We start from the raw sequence: 15,038 nt of genomic DNA on the forward strand, positions 1-15,038 counted from the left end.
TTATTTTATTATTATTTGAACTAAAAATAATTAAATTAATTCATTTTTTTTTATGGGTCGATTGTAAGACATGGAGTGGTGCAAGTTCCAGAATCTTCTAAGGACAATAAGGTGCAACTATAAATATTTACGGCAGTGCTAAAGGAAAATTTCAACAACTAACTAACTAATTACACAATCAACAAAAGACTGGGCAATCTTATCAATTCAAGACTCCAGTATTGGCTTTCATTCCATTGTTTACTTCAATTTCAAATACAATTCCAATTTTATTTACATTTAATTAAACAATCTAATTTCAATTTTAATCTTTTACAGCGAGACAACCTTTCATATATTAATTTATTTAGTAATCAAAAGTGAAATTACATATAATATAACTAATTTAAAAATTAAGAGGCCATGCTCAAACTGTTTATCAACTAAATTATTTTTATAGTAAATAATTATTATTTTTTAATTATATAATTAAAAATATTTTTTAATATAAAAAAACAAAGCCTAAGTCATCCACAAGTAAACCACTATTTTCTTTTAGAAAAAGGAGAGAATAGGCATCAAAGTTCCACAAACAGTGGCCATTTGGATGGGTTAGCTGCTAGCTCTCTTCTTGTTCTTTAACTGCATCATTTGTCGTTGACGATAAGGTGGCACTTAGAATAAGCAGGAAGGGCGGCTTCCATGTCAAAGTCCTCTCTCCTTGTTTCTTCCCAATTTGTTCATTGCTGGCTGTTTTCCATTTTTTGTCTATTCTTGTTTGTTAAGCTTTTGACTCATTTGATAAGAATTTACTGTTATCCCGTTATACGGGTAAAGGAGATGAGCTTCGAGACGATGCCAGTCTATTGTTCTCTAGTAGAGTTGTCTATTTTACTCATTTAATTGGCCATTAAATTTCTTTTTCTTAAAAGCTTACGTCATTCATTTTTTCTTTCAAGCATTTAGTAGAACGCATTAAATGGTTCTAATATTATGAGTTATTAAAGACAAATATTTTTTAAATTTTATATAATTAAAATTATTTAAAAAGGAAATTTAATTGATATATGTATAAATTTATTTTAAATATAATTAAAAATAAATATTAAAAAAATTATATAAAATATAATTAAAAATAAAATATATAACAAAATATTAATTTGCTCGTTAAATCAATTCATTGTTGGAATTATTGGCAAGTAGAGTCGTCTCTTTCACTCACTTAATTGGCTATTATTTTTGTTTTTCTGAAAAAATTGCATCATTTTTTTCTCTCAAGAACGTATAAAATGGTTCTAATATTATGACTTATCAAAGATAGTGAAATTGTTTATATGTCATTCTTCAATTTGAAAAATCCCTCTCCATTTTAAAATTCAACAAATCAAGATATCAAAAAGATGATTTTTTTTTTTTGAACTTTTATATTATGATATAAATTCAGTTGAATTGATTTCTTTTTATAATTTAAAAAATTTTATTTTAAAATAAATAAAAATCACACAAAAAATTGTTTAATTATATAAAAATTTAATTTTTTTTTATTTACATATGATTTATTTTAAAGGAAGCCAATAATATTAGACTCTTGAGTGACGTAACTATATTTTAAATTAATCTTTGACATGTGTCCCGCTGTGTTATTAAGATAATACTTGACAATTTCATTGAAGGAAATAATTAAGAGCTTGTTTAGTAGGAGCGAGCAGAATTCGGTTTAAATTAAAAAATTGAATCGAATTGAGTCAATTCGGTTTAATCGATTTGATTTTAAAATTAAATCGATTCGATTTTAAAATTAAATCGATTCGGTTCGATTTTGAATTATAAAAATTTCGGTTATTTCGGTTCGGTTTTGAAGAGAAAAAAATCAATTAAATCGAATCAAACTGAATAGTAATTTATATAGTCAAATCAAATTAAATCAACCCGAATCGATTTTTGAATTGATTTATTTTTATAAAAAAATTATGAATTATATTTAATTATATATATATTAATTATTTAATTTCATTGATTAATGGTTATTAGGTTCAAACCAAAGTTAAAATTAGATCAAATAACTTGAAAATCAAGTCTAAATTCAAAAATCAATAAAAATCAAATTTTTTGATTTAAATTCGATTCGGTTCGATTTGAACCGAATGCACACCCTATTGTTTAGTTTAATTTCAAAACACAAAATTTTATGGAATTTAATTAAATTTCATATTTTATGTGTTTGATTTAAAAAAATAGAATTCAGTTATAAGAATTCAATTCTAAAAATTGGTTATAACTAAAATCAGATCTCATCGACTCTCATCGACTCTTATATATATATATATATATATATATAAAAGAGTGTGCCGCTTAAGTTACTAAAACTGTTTAAAAAATCATCCACACTCTTTATTATTTTTATTTTTATATTTTTTAAATACGAAAATTAACTAATTATATTAAATATCAATTTTTTTTTAATTTTTTAAATTTCAACTATTAAAACCTTGTCTCATACTGAAAAAAGAGTATATAAACAAGAAAAAATTTGTTGAAATTATCAAAATTCTTTTGATTAAAAAATAAAATGTATCATGCACTATTAGGCCTATTCCTAATCCTAAATGGAATGTAACGATGGATCCATCTGTAAACATGGTATATGTTTAGATATGCTCGAATAATCTCTTTGTTCTCATAATGAGAATGTAAAATTTTGAAATTCTGAACTTTATAATTTCAAGCATTAAAAAATTATTACCACCTGAAATAAAATTATAATTAATTAAAAATCTTATCATTAACATAATTTTATAATATATTTATGAAAAATATAAAAATATATATTAATTTATATTATTAAAATAAAATAACAGATGCTCCACGGCAAACAACTAGTTTTGATGTAATTTGAAATGAATTCCACAATTTTTACATAATAACATTTTTGGGACTGAAATGCCCTTATTAAATTTGATATTTATACTTGTCTTAACTTTTTAATATTTAAGCTTATCATGTATTTAATAATTATACTATTTATGTTGTGACATAAATCTATTTTATTATATGACATGTGAATTTATTTTATAGTTATTATTATATTATTAGTTGATTTATATGTTTGTTAATTATTATAAATTTATTAGATATAAGATTTATTTTAATTCTGTAGAAAATTACATTTTTTTTTTAATTTTACTCTTTAAATTATTTTAAAAAAATGAGTATGAATAAATTTAAATTCTAAAATTATACTAAATATGAATCGTATAAAATTTAATTAAATTCTACATTTTAAGTAGTATCATATTAAATAATGTAATTCATTTTCTATTTCCAAAATTTGTGGTAAAATTCAACCAAACATAAAGAGGAAACTTCCCACTCATTGGGTTCCATGAATCACAACCACCATATTTGAAGGAGTCAAGGAGAGGGTCATAGGTCTTCTGGGACCATTGCCCTTTAAAAAGGCAATTTGGTGATTGGCAAGAAGTGGGTGTGGTCTTTTGTAGTTAAAAGGTGGGTTTTATTTTGGATGGTCCTAGTTGGTTTGGTTTGTTGCCAACCAATTTTTAAATATTTTCAATTTTCCATTAAAAAAAAACTCAAAATTTTAGGTATCAAAATATCATAATTGAATTAGAGTTTATTGATTTTTTAAATTTTTTTATAAAATTATAAAATTATAATCAGACTAATTATATTATATAAGAGAATGTCAATAAGAATGATTTAGTTTTAATAATGAAAATAATAAAAAATGAGAAAATTTAAAATTAATGTAATTAATTTCAATTAATTTGAAATTAAAAATTAATTTTAATTTAAATTCTTCAAAATAATAAAAAATGTAAATTGCAAGAAGCAGCCTTTGGCTCCAAATGAATGAATTCTAATAATTGAAGCACATGTTACTACAATGTGATGCATTTATTAAATATTTAAATAATGAATACCATTCTTGGAAATTATTTCTTTGAATAAATTTAAAATATATTCCATTATAATATCATGAATACCCACTAAGCTAAGGCCATATTTTTTAAATTACATGTATTTCATTTAATTTATTTCTTTAACATATAAAATAATAAATTATGAAACATATTTTTTTATTACTCTCAATATATTAAATGATAAAATTATTGATTTATTTTTTCACAATGATTTTTAAAAATTTTAAAAATTTCAAGTACAAAAATATAAAATAATGAAATTATTAGTATAATGATTAAACATCTATGGAAAATAAAAACATTGAAAATCCCATAAAAATTTTCCTTCATTTAAATAAAAAAATATATATATATATTTAAAGAAGAATGCTTATGATGCATGAAATTGCTGCAATTTGGGTTGCTTTTATTCCATTCCATTGAGGAAGACAAAATCAGAAAAAACAAAGAAATTTGGTTTTTATAAATTTTATTTTTCTCATATATCTTCATCATTTTATTTATTTTTATTAATTTAATAGTTAATTAAAAAATTAGAAGGTAATCAATTTTTTTTCTCACAAGTATAAGAAATAGGGAGATTTAAATTTAAAATAATTTTATTATTTTTATTATATAGTTTATTAATTATTATTTAATTTAAATATTCATAATAATAAATGGTAGAATTAGAATAATAATTTATTTTTTTAAAAAATTGTTTTATTTATTTTAATATTTTTATAATTAAAATATAGGTACAAAAATTGGAATTGAAAATTCAACCCAAAGGATAAGCGTTTTAAACACATATATATCTTCCACAGAAAAACAAAATAACAGAAAAATGGAATAGATTTTCTCTCCAAGATCCAAATTTTCCATTTCCAGAACTTCACCAGAAAAACGGAAAACAGAAACCCACCACCAATCACTGCGCTTTCCCTTTTTCCCGGCAAATTCATACTCTTTCTTCTTTCCACACTGTTTTTCAAACTCCAGTAGTTGATCACGAGTTTTCTTATTTTAACAACTCTGTTAGAGCCCAGATTTCATTTCTCCGGAAAGTGGATTTCTCCTTCAGAATCTGTTTATTCAGGTGCGTTTTTTCATTTTTTTTTTCACGTTGTTTTTGTGCCAAGTGCTGTGATTTTTGCTTAATGAACTTGAAAAGTGCTTCTTATGATACTAACTACTTGCCTTTGATTTCTCTCGAGCTACCAGTAAATAATTTGAGTTCATTTACAAGCAATTCTAGCTATTTTCTTATTTACTTCTATATTTTTCAACCTAAGCAAGTAGAGTTGTTTTTTCGTCTTAAATCCAATACCTGGGATCTGGGTTTTTGTGCTGATTACAAATTAAGGATGTTAGTCAAAAAGGTCATGAGGGTTGCTTGATTATGGAGGTAAATAAGTTTGAGGGTTTGAAATGGAGGCTCTTGGGTCCTTAATAGTTTGTTTATTTTCTCAAATAAGCCACATGGTTAGCTGCCTAGTAGAGTTACTTTTAAAAGGGTCATGGGAAGGAGCACATGGTTTTATCGTCGTGTTTGAGGAAATGTTAGTCAATTACGTTGAGTAATTTTCTGAGGCTGTGAAAAAGCAAAGTCCTTTGGAGAGTATGTATTATGGAAAGAAGATATAAAAGGAAATCTTTAGCTTGGCAGTCCTTATCATTTGGGTTTCTCACGGATTTTTGCTCTATATTAGGGCATCTTTACTTTTTAACAGAATACATTATATGTGAGAAACAAACATGTGCTTACGGTTCAAAAGATATACACTTGCTTATTCATCATGTTGCATAATTTCAATTTGAATTTCAACCTTGGTTATTACAGTGTTTTCTCGTTATGATAAACTCTTCTTCTGGATTCATGAATAATTTTCATGGACTGACACTGATATCCTATTTACTGTTCTGTAGCTAGCTTCTGCATTCCTTCCCTGAAGGTCTCTATCTGTTTCATGTATTATTGGCAACTCAGGATCCAATAAACAACACACGAGTTTCAATTGTTACATTGCTGCTCATATTCCTTGTGAATATACAGATACAACTGTAAATAGAATGGGAATCATTTCACGAAGGTACAGATCTTCTGATGTTTTTTTCAATCGAAAGAGCTTACCTTTTATTTATTTATTTATTTTTACCTAAGTTGGTTTGGTTGTTTTTCTCTCTCTTTGAGAATGTTTACATAGATGTAGATGTGATGAAACTGTAATAATTCAGATGTTTTTATTTTGTTTCTACAGTATGGTTGCTAAAAAACCAAATGAGACAACAAGGCTTTTTATAACAACTTTTCTTGGAGTAGGTTTTGGCTTCTTGATAGGGGTATCTTTTCCATCATTATCATTATCTAAGGTAACTAAACTTAGCAGTTATTTATTTCAAGTTTTCTGTTCTTATCAAGTCTTCTTCTTGTTGGTTTCTTTCTCAAGTTTCTACATGGTTATGCTTATAATTTTTAATTGCTTCATATTTTCTTAAGCTAGATGCTAAACATTACATTGTTTTTAAATTTCGCAGCTGAATATCTCATCCAGCCTTCTTTCTTCTGTTGATTTCTCATACATTGATAACAGAAAATTAGGCTTGCCCACTGAAACCCCATCCAGTTCTCAGTATTCAAGAAAGGCTGATAATAACAACAGAAATCAAGCGCAAAATCTGAATGACACATCAAAGGTATGTGACTTACCTTATTCTTAACATTCTTATGCTGCTCTCAGTCACTACATTTCTTCTGTATGAGTTTTTGTTGTTATTAAGGAGCTTTCTGGATCTTTGTCTATTTGAATGCATTTCCAGAATGAGGTCTATAAAGAACAGGAAAGTCTTTTCAACTGGGAAGGAACTCAAAATGCTACTAGTTGCAAGTGTTTGAGTGCTATCATTTAGGCACCACTCAATCACTAAGGGGTTTTATGAAGTAAATTCCACAATTTCCTCTGTAAATATTTTATGCTTGAGATTATAGGAGGTGTCTTGGAAGTATTTATCGTTTTAGGTGGCGGACTGCCAAGAGAAAATTCAGGCTTGAAAGGAGATGAAATAGGTTAAATATAAGGAAAGGACTATTGTCATTTTAGTGAAAAGAAATTAACTGAATAAGGTAAGAATTCCTTCTCTTGTATTGTTTGGGCATCCTCCTCAAGCTTGAAAGCATTTGTTTTAGCTGGTCCTTAAGATTTTGAATTCTGCCTGAGCCTACTAGCCTTACCTTGTTCAGAACCTTACTTTTTCTGGTAAAAAAAAGAATCACAAGTGCAAACCTACTGCCATTCTTGCTCATATTTAGATCAGCTACCATACCTGATTGATTAGGGGCTGGCAAGTCTTTTGATTAAATTTCCAATTTATTGTTGCTTTTGTTCTTATATTTTCCTTATCTTTAATGTTAAGGTGGATGAGTGGTCATACTAGACTAGATAAAGTTCGTAATGAGAGTATCAGAGAAAAGGTAGGAGTGATGCCAATTGAGGATAAGTTGAGAGAAGGGAGATTGAGGTAGTTTGGTCATGTGAAGCGTAGATATATGGAGGCTCCAGTTAGACAAGTGGAGCACATTAGGTTAGGAGATAAAAAGAAAAGAAGGGGTTGACCTAAACTAACTTGGAGGAGAGTAGTACAACATAACCTAGAAGCATTACACATTTCCGAGGATTTAACCCAAAATCGTTTAGAATGGAGAAAGAGAATCCATATAGCCGACCCCAAATTCTTAGGATAAAGGCTTAGCTGAGTTGAGTTGAGTTGAGTTTTCCTCATGATAAAGCATATGATATTTGAGTGCCTGGGTAGTATTGAAATTGCATTCTCACACTTAAATAATATAATTTTAATTTTTTATATCTTTCTTAAATGACAAAGAATGCTAAGCATCAACTTTATCTATTTCTAAGGATGCAAACTGAGGTCGTCTATCAACTCCTATTTCTTGTGGCATTTTGTTACAAGAAAACTGTAGAATTGGTTCATTAAGGGATGTAATGACTGCGGTTGAATGATACACTTGTTTCCAGAATCACAACAGGAAAAAAGCTCCATTGTTATTCATTTATCTAACCATTGCCTATCTCAAAAAGAATGTTTAGCACTGCTATGTGTGCTTAATATACATGATATGGCTGCATATAGGTAGCCCATTGTTATTCTTTTTAAACGTTAAAGAGCATTTTTCATTTATTACATACTGCTGTTCTTATATGTTTTCTTTTGTTTCCTTCATGGCAAGAAACAGTAGATTATCACAGAACTACCATTGTATTTTTGTATACCCTTCTGCAAATCCATTATATGCATTGTCATGCAATGTGCCTCTATAATTTTCGTGTTAGATGATATTTGCACAACCTGAGTAGCAGTATTCTCTTTTTTCAGAAAAGAAAAAAGAGAGCTTTCTGATATGGGCATTAAAGAGAAAAAGACCAAGAAATACACGTGGTATATATCGAAAATTTTCTAACTCATAGTATGCTTCCTTATGACTACTCAGATTTGGGTCCCTTCAAATCCCCGTGGTGCAGAAAGACTGCCGCCAGGAATAATTGCGGCTGAGTCAGATTTCTATTTACGTAGATTGTGGGGTAAGCCTAGCGAGGTGTGTATTCTACCATCACTCTTATATGTAATATAATTTTATACTTGAATTCCCTTTTCATACGTGGAATTCTCTAACTTATATCAGCATTTAATTTAACTGTAAATAAGCAGACTGAGACTTTTGCTTTGAATGGAGTAACAATTGTTTGCATGTCTGTTGGTAAACAATTTCAGGTGGCTCAATGGCACATAGTAATCTTATAGTTGGGAGTTGGGACAAGGAACTGAGACGGAAAAAGTTTTCCTAGTGGTGTGATAGTGATAATAAACTCTAGCAAAATTCTATTCTGCTGTAGCTAAAAAAAAAATCTAGTAAAATGACAAATAAATGAAACAAAACAAAATAGAAAGGGGTGATCCCAATACTATCTTGGAATGATGGCTATCCCTACAGCCTTCTTTGTCTTGTGATATTTCCTCTGCTGTCTAACAGGATTTCAGTTTTCAGAAATAGAGGACATGGTAATGTCTAAAATGCATATTCTAATTGATACATAGTGTTCATGCAAATTGCTGTCTATTATCATACCCACCACTAAGAAGAGTCTAGAGGACATGAACAATGATGAGCTTTTCTTTTCCTATCTCTTTCTCTCTCTCTCTCTCTCTAGCTAGATGCTTTTATTTTTCTTCATTCTGTTTTACTTTTTATTTGCTGTGGACATCCTCTGTATTTGAAATATAGCATCTAGGTCTTTAATTGAAATCTTGGTATGTTTGGCCAATTTGGCATCTACAGGACTTGACCAGCACTCCAAAATATCTTGTAACCTTCACTGTTGGTTATGATCAGAGGAAAAATATTGATGCAAATGTTAAAAAGGTTAGCCTGTGCTTTCACTCGTGCATTCATGAGAACTTCTAGGCATGTATATGTGTCTAAATTTTTGTCTCTTGCAGTTTTCAGAGAACTTTACAGTCCTTTTATTCCATTACGATGGACGGGTGAGTGAATGGGATGAATTTGAGTGGTCCAAGCAGGCTATTCATGTGAGTGCTCGTAAGCAAACCAAATGGTAAGGAACATTTGCAAACTTGAGGTCACAGGTTAAAGTTTAATAGCATGAAATGTCAGTGGTTTCTTTGCATAATACCTGTAATTAAAAACTCTGAATTTTTGTTCCTAGGTGGTATGCCAAGCGTTTTCTGCATCCTGATATTGTTGCGCCATATGACTACATATTTATCTGGGATGAGGACCTGGGAGTTGAGCATTTTAATGCAGAAGAGTAAGTGTTAGATATAAATTAACACCTTTTGAATTTGTTTTTAATTTGGACTAAAAGCTTTGTTATGTTTTATGCAATTCCAGATATATAAAACTAGTGAAGAAGCATGGCTTGGAGATTTCACAGCCTGGTTTAGACCCTAACAAAGGATTAACCTGGCAGATGACAAAGAGAAGAGGTGATCGTGAAGTTCACAAGTAAGCATGATTGGATATATAGATACATATAATTATGTTAATTTATGGTCGAATTTTGAATTTTTTCCTCTGAATTCCTTCCAGAATAACAGAAGAGAGACCAGGCTGGTGCACTGACCCACATCTACCACCCTGTGCAGCGTATGAAAATTTGACCATCTATGTTGTTATCATTTTTATATACCATTGGATATCCTGCCAAGATTCAACTTACAGTGGAGTGCAAAATGCTTAAAGAGTTTGTACCCTTGTTGATACAGTTTTGTTGAGATCATGGCTACAGTGTTTTCACGAAATGCATGGCGCTGTGTGTGGCATATGATTCAGGTACATAACGTAGTGCTAACCTTATTCCTATCATAACCTGTTAGGCCTCCCTTTCTCTCTTTTTCCTTGGCCCATTACTGTGTTACAGTGAATTTTGATTACCATAAACTGGAAATTTGTAGAATGACTTGGTCCATGGATGGGGTCTTGACTTCGCCGTTAGAAAATGTGTAGAGGTAAGTGATCTGCTTCTGTCTTTGATTTATTTTTTAAAATTCATTTCTTACTGGTGTAATCTTAATGAAACTCTTCTATGAAATTACTTTTCTCTTAAAAACAGCCTGCTCATGAGAAGATAGGAGTTGTAGATTCTCAATGGATTGTTCATCAAACTATTCCCTCGCTTGGAAACCAGGTAAAGGGATATATCCTAGGTTTTGGTCAACTTCCTCTTCCTTCCCTTACCATCTTTATACGTGCTGGAATTAAGTGCTTACCACTTGGTTACTTCTGCTAGGGTGAGTCACAAAATGGGAAGGCACCATGGCAAACGGTACGCAAAGCAAATTTCTTACTTGATTCACTTCTTTTTTTTCATAGCTGTGTTTATGAACCGCTCCCCACTTGTCTCTCTTTGTGGTGAAAAGGTCTAAGCACTTGCTGTTACGCTGAGTTACTTAGTACTTCTTATCAGACACTCCATGAGCATAACATGCAATAGAGATTTTTTGTGCATTGCATCTGTTCCTTTTTTTTGGAAAAATTGTCATGCATGCCATGTATTAATATCAAGTAGGAATGAGTGGCCAAGTGCAAAAATAGTACGAGAACTTTCGTTCTTTCCCGACAGGCTCTCTCATGCTGTCTCGGTGCTGTTCCTTTATATTAAATATAGAGAAAATAGACTGAGTTTAACTCTACCCTAAAAGTTAGCTTAAGAAGAGAAAGTTTGTCAAAGTCTTACATTTAGCACAAGTACCTTATTTCAAACCAACATGTGACAACACTAAAATATTCTTGTTGAAACGTCACGAGTTTGCTTGTGTAAAACTGGAGCAGGTAATTGCAAATGTGAAATTGTTATTCTCATTAACCTGTTTATGAAATACAATGAGCCCTCTATATTAATGGCAGGTGAGAGAGAGGTGCAGAAAGGAGTGGACTATGTTCCAAAACCGGATGACAAATGCAGAAGAAGCATATTTTAGATCAAAGGCAATTGAATCTTCCAATTCCACAGTTCATTAGCCAGACAGCAATTACAGAAGCTGGGTGTACACTAGCATCTTTACACATACATATGTAGAATTTATTCTTGTAATAATAACAGTTATTTATTTACTAAATAATTCCCTTGTAATATATATATATATATATATATATATATATTTATATATTTGTCACTTCATTTCTCCATTAATCTTTTTTTTTTCAGTTTAAATATTCAATTCAGTGGTAAATTAAATTGAATCAACGGATTCTAATTGGATTAAAATCAGCTTGAATTAAATTAAATCAATTTCGGTTTCAAATCTAAGTATGAGCATGGCGTAGGCATATGATTCCATGAGATGGCATTAGGTGGGGGATGTGTTTTTGAAGATTAGATTCCATGTGATGTGAATGTGTTTGACTGATTGTATCAAGAAATGCAGATTGCAATCCTTCACTTGCTTTTGCCCAATAAATACCAACGCATATGCACTCAAGAAAATTTCTTGAGTTTGAAGACAAATGAATAAAAGAAAATGAATGACTTTTTATTATAAGCTATGATAAACTATAGAAGTTTGTACACAAAATGAGTAAAGAATTTATCAAGAAATGAAGATCTAGTTATGGTGAAAGAACCTGCAACAGAAACACAACACCAACCCACTGTCAAAGAGAAAAGAGAAGACAAAAAATAAAAGTGAAGCTTGACGCAGCTACTAGGAATCAAGAAACTTCGGCTGCTAACCTAAGCAGCCACCAGGCACCACCTCCTTTACCCCCCAGTAAGCTAAAGCCACGCGTGTGCTGCTCCAAATTACCCTTCTTCTGTCCCTGCGAAAGCATCCATCTCGAGTCTTGACCACTTCCCTCGAGCTCTTTGTTTTTTCTCTCCATTACCGTTCAATCATTAATCAGCCCTTTCTTCACATTTCCTACAAGCGTCACACACGTGTAACCCCATCTTGGAACTGTCCAACTAGGGTTTCTGGTGGTTAATTTTGCACTCGAGTCTTGAGGTCTTAAATGGGCCTCACCCTCTCCTGTTTTATGTATGTACACCAGCTTTGTCAGTTTTAGGCTACTGAGCTCTCTTTCTTTACCTCTTTTTTCTTTTTATGTGGAGGCAAATTGCTTGCTTCTTTGGTCTCTCCTCTTCCACTTCTTAGCAATCTAGCAAGGGAAAGTGTTTTCCTTTTGTGGGTACGCAAGTTTCTTGGAACAAGAAGGAAAGAATTAGCTAGCTAGTATGGGGCTCTCAAGTTTCCCTTGTGCAGCTGAAGGAGTGCTTCCCGTGCTGGTAATGAACACGGTTATATCAGTAGCTTTATTCAAGAACATGGTCAGGTCTGTGCTCCAAGTGATGGGTGCTAATTGGACTCCACAAGATTATGAGCAAGACCCAGATGGGCGTATTATTCCTCAAGAAAATGCAAGAGAGAGAAGAATTTCAATAACCCAGTTCAAATCCTTGACCACCCCCAATAGTCCCAGTGGCAGTGGTGGTGGCAGTGGCGGTGGCAGTGGTCGGGCTGGTGGTGCTACAGTGGAATGTTGTGTATGTCTTTGTGGGTTTGAAGCTGAAGAGGAGGTGAGTGAACTGTCTTGCAAGCATTTCTTCCACAAAAAGTGCTTAGACAGGTGGTTTGACAATAAACATAGTACCTGCCCTCTTTGTAGATCAATTCTCTAGATTGATGGAAATTTTTGACCTAAAATGGATGCTTGTTTAGGTTTTTGGGGAAGAATATTTTTCTTCACTTTTGTTGCGTTGCATGGATTTTTTTTTTTTTTTAGTAAAACTAGTGAGAGGTGATTATATTACATAACAATGTCTTGCTTTGATTTTGTGTTTTGTTCCATTTGCATACCTCAAATTTCAGTGTGTACAAGTGACAAAAACATTTCCAAATAAAGCATCAAGAAATTCAGCCATTTTTAACATAATTTGTTTAGTTTGTGCCATGCAAGTCTTTCGTTTAAGTTCAGTTCCTTACATAATTAGAAAGCAAGGACATCTGACTTATCACTGGACTAAATTAAGTTTGCTACTGTTAAGCTAGATAAAGCTTTAATCTAGTTCAATTAGCCATCTCATTGTGGTCATAATAAAAAAGGACTGAGTCTCCAAATGAAAAATGAAAAAAAAGAAAAAAGGAAACACAAAGGCTATATACTGAGAAACCAATAATCAATACATATACATATAGAAACCAATAATATATATATATAGGATCAAACCAAGAGAATTAAGGAAATACAAAGTCTTATTGTAGGCACATAGAGTTATTTATTTATGACTGGGAAGAAATTTTCCAGGATGGATGCTTTAGTGCATAGATGGATTGTGGTTGTGATTTCTCAGCCAGCACTCATCCACTTGTTAAATCCAAACTTCTTATGCTCCAACTTAATGAACTCCTCAGTTACGGCATCAACACTTTCATTACATATCTCTTTATCACCAATCCTAACACAAACAGGTGCTTTCTGATCATATTCTGTAACACGATTATTATTCCTTGCTGGTGGATCAAGAAAATACTCATACCCATTGTTGAATGATGAACCCTGCAGGAAGCTATCATATGATACCTCCCAATTGTTGTGATGTTTGGCTTGATGATGGTGATGATGATTCTGGGAAAATGACATTTTCTCTCACTTTTGCTTTGCTTATAATGGACAGGCTATGGAACAACTATATATTTTGATGTCAAGAACTCGGTTTTTATAGTCCAGTATTATTCCAGAAAGATAAGATTGAATCTGATACCTTCACCTTTTGACAAGTTTCTGAACAAAAGAATCTGTAAAGTGAAGAAATCAGCTATGCACTTTAGACTAAGTTGAGATGTTATTGGCGAATTTCTAAAGCAATCATCTGTATGTATCTTTATGCCTTTTCAGGAATATCCTCTGTGCTGGTGTGGAAAAATCTCCATGTGCCCATAAACACATATCAGAGGAAACAATTGAAGGATAGAAGCTATCCTTTGAAGTCAAAATCCTGATGAAGTTCTAATCAAATTTGTGATTTGAATCTGTAGGCTTGTTTGGTTGTACAAGCAAGTTAGGTTCAAGCCTAACTATGCTGTACACTTTCAAACCTTTACGGCCAAGACTCTATTTCTTGAAATTTCTGGATCAACTTGCAAGTGCTGAATCAATAAATTGATATGCTTACCATATACCTTATGTTTTATTTCACCAGTAATTTATTTAGATAAAAAAATTTTCTAAATTACATGATATATAATGTCCCATTAAAGAAAATTTCTAGATCCATCCTTGTCGAATGAATTTTTATTTAATGAAAATGGTGTACTCACAATAATTTTATTATGACCGTTAATCATGTTGAGATCTACATGGAATTTACCACAATCAATGATCATAATGAAATCATTGTGTTCATGTAAAATTTTTCTGAATGAACACCTTTCACTTTTCTTTACCCAAAATATACACTAGTGAACAGATTTTAATTAAAAGCTTTTGTTCATTCAGATTGGACAAGGGAAGCTTTTGAATGAAAGGATTATGTAGAAATAACAATAGAAGGCAAAGACAATAAAATTAATTAATTTCATGAAAAAACTTCTCAGGTTGGTTGT

At 31.1% G+C, this 15,038-nt stretch overlaps 2 protein-coding genes across 4 annotated transcripts; both read left to right on the forward strand.

Annotated features, from left to right (window-relative positions):
- Positions 1 to 4,702: 4,702 nt before the first annotated feature.
- Positions 4,703 to 11,558, forward strand: LOC110647763 (uncharacterized). Its single transcript, XM_021801737.2, has 15 exons — positions 4,703 to 5,001; positions 5,832 to 5,995; positions 6,164 to 6,275; positions 6,441 to 6,599; positions 8,410 to 8,514; positions 9,256 to 9,339; positions 9,417 to 9,532; positions 9,644 to 9,745; positions 9,829 to 9,942; positions 10,027 to 10,083; positions 10,203 to 10,269; positions 10,392 to 10,445; positions 10,550 to 10,624; positions 10,727 to 10,762; positions 11,344 to 11,558. The coding sequence occupies exons 2-15, from the start codon at positions 5,976 to 5,978 to the stop codon at positions 11,455 to 11,457; spliced, it is 1,215 nt and encodes a 404-aa protein (XP_021657429.2). The 5' UTR covers positions 4,703 to 5,001; positions 5,832 to 5,975; the 3' UTR covers positions 11,458 to 11,558.
- Positions 11,559 to 11,956: 398 nt separating this feature from the next.
- Positions 11,957 to 14,610, forward strand: LOC110647761 (probable E3 ubiquitin-protein ligase XERICO). Of its 3 annotated transcripts, XM_058128947.1 has the most exons (3): positions 11,957 to 13,062; positions 13,741 to 13,904; positions 13,999 to 14,610. In XM_058128947.1, exons 1-3 carry the CDS (start codon positions 12,671 to 12,673, stop codon positions 14,133 to 14,135), a joined length of 693 nt encoding a protein of 230 aa, XP_057984930.1. In that variant the 5' UTR covers positions 11,957 to 12,670; the 3' UTR covers positions 14,136 to 14,610. The 3 variants fall into 3 exon arrangements, with proteins under 3 accessions (XP_057984930.1, XP_021657421.1, XP_021657425.1); XM_021801729.2 differs by lacking the exon at positions 13,741 to 13,904 and having other exon boundaries at positions 11,973 to 13,062; positions 14,332 to 14,610; XM_021801733.2 differs by lacking the exon at positions 13,741 to 13,904 and having other exon boundaries at positions 11,973 to 13,012; positions 14,332 to 14,610.
- Positions 14,611 to 15,038: the final 428 nt, after the last annotated feature.

This window comes from Hevea brasiliensis, chromosome 10, assembly GCF_030052815.1.
Source record: "Hevea brasiliensis isolate MT/VB/25A 57/8 chromosome 10, ASM3005281v1, whole genome shotgun sequence".
NCBI lineage: Eukaryota > Viridiplantae > Streptophyta > Magnoliopsida > Malpighiales > Euphorbiaceae > Hevea > Hevea brasiliensis.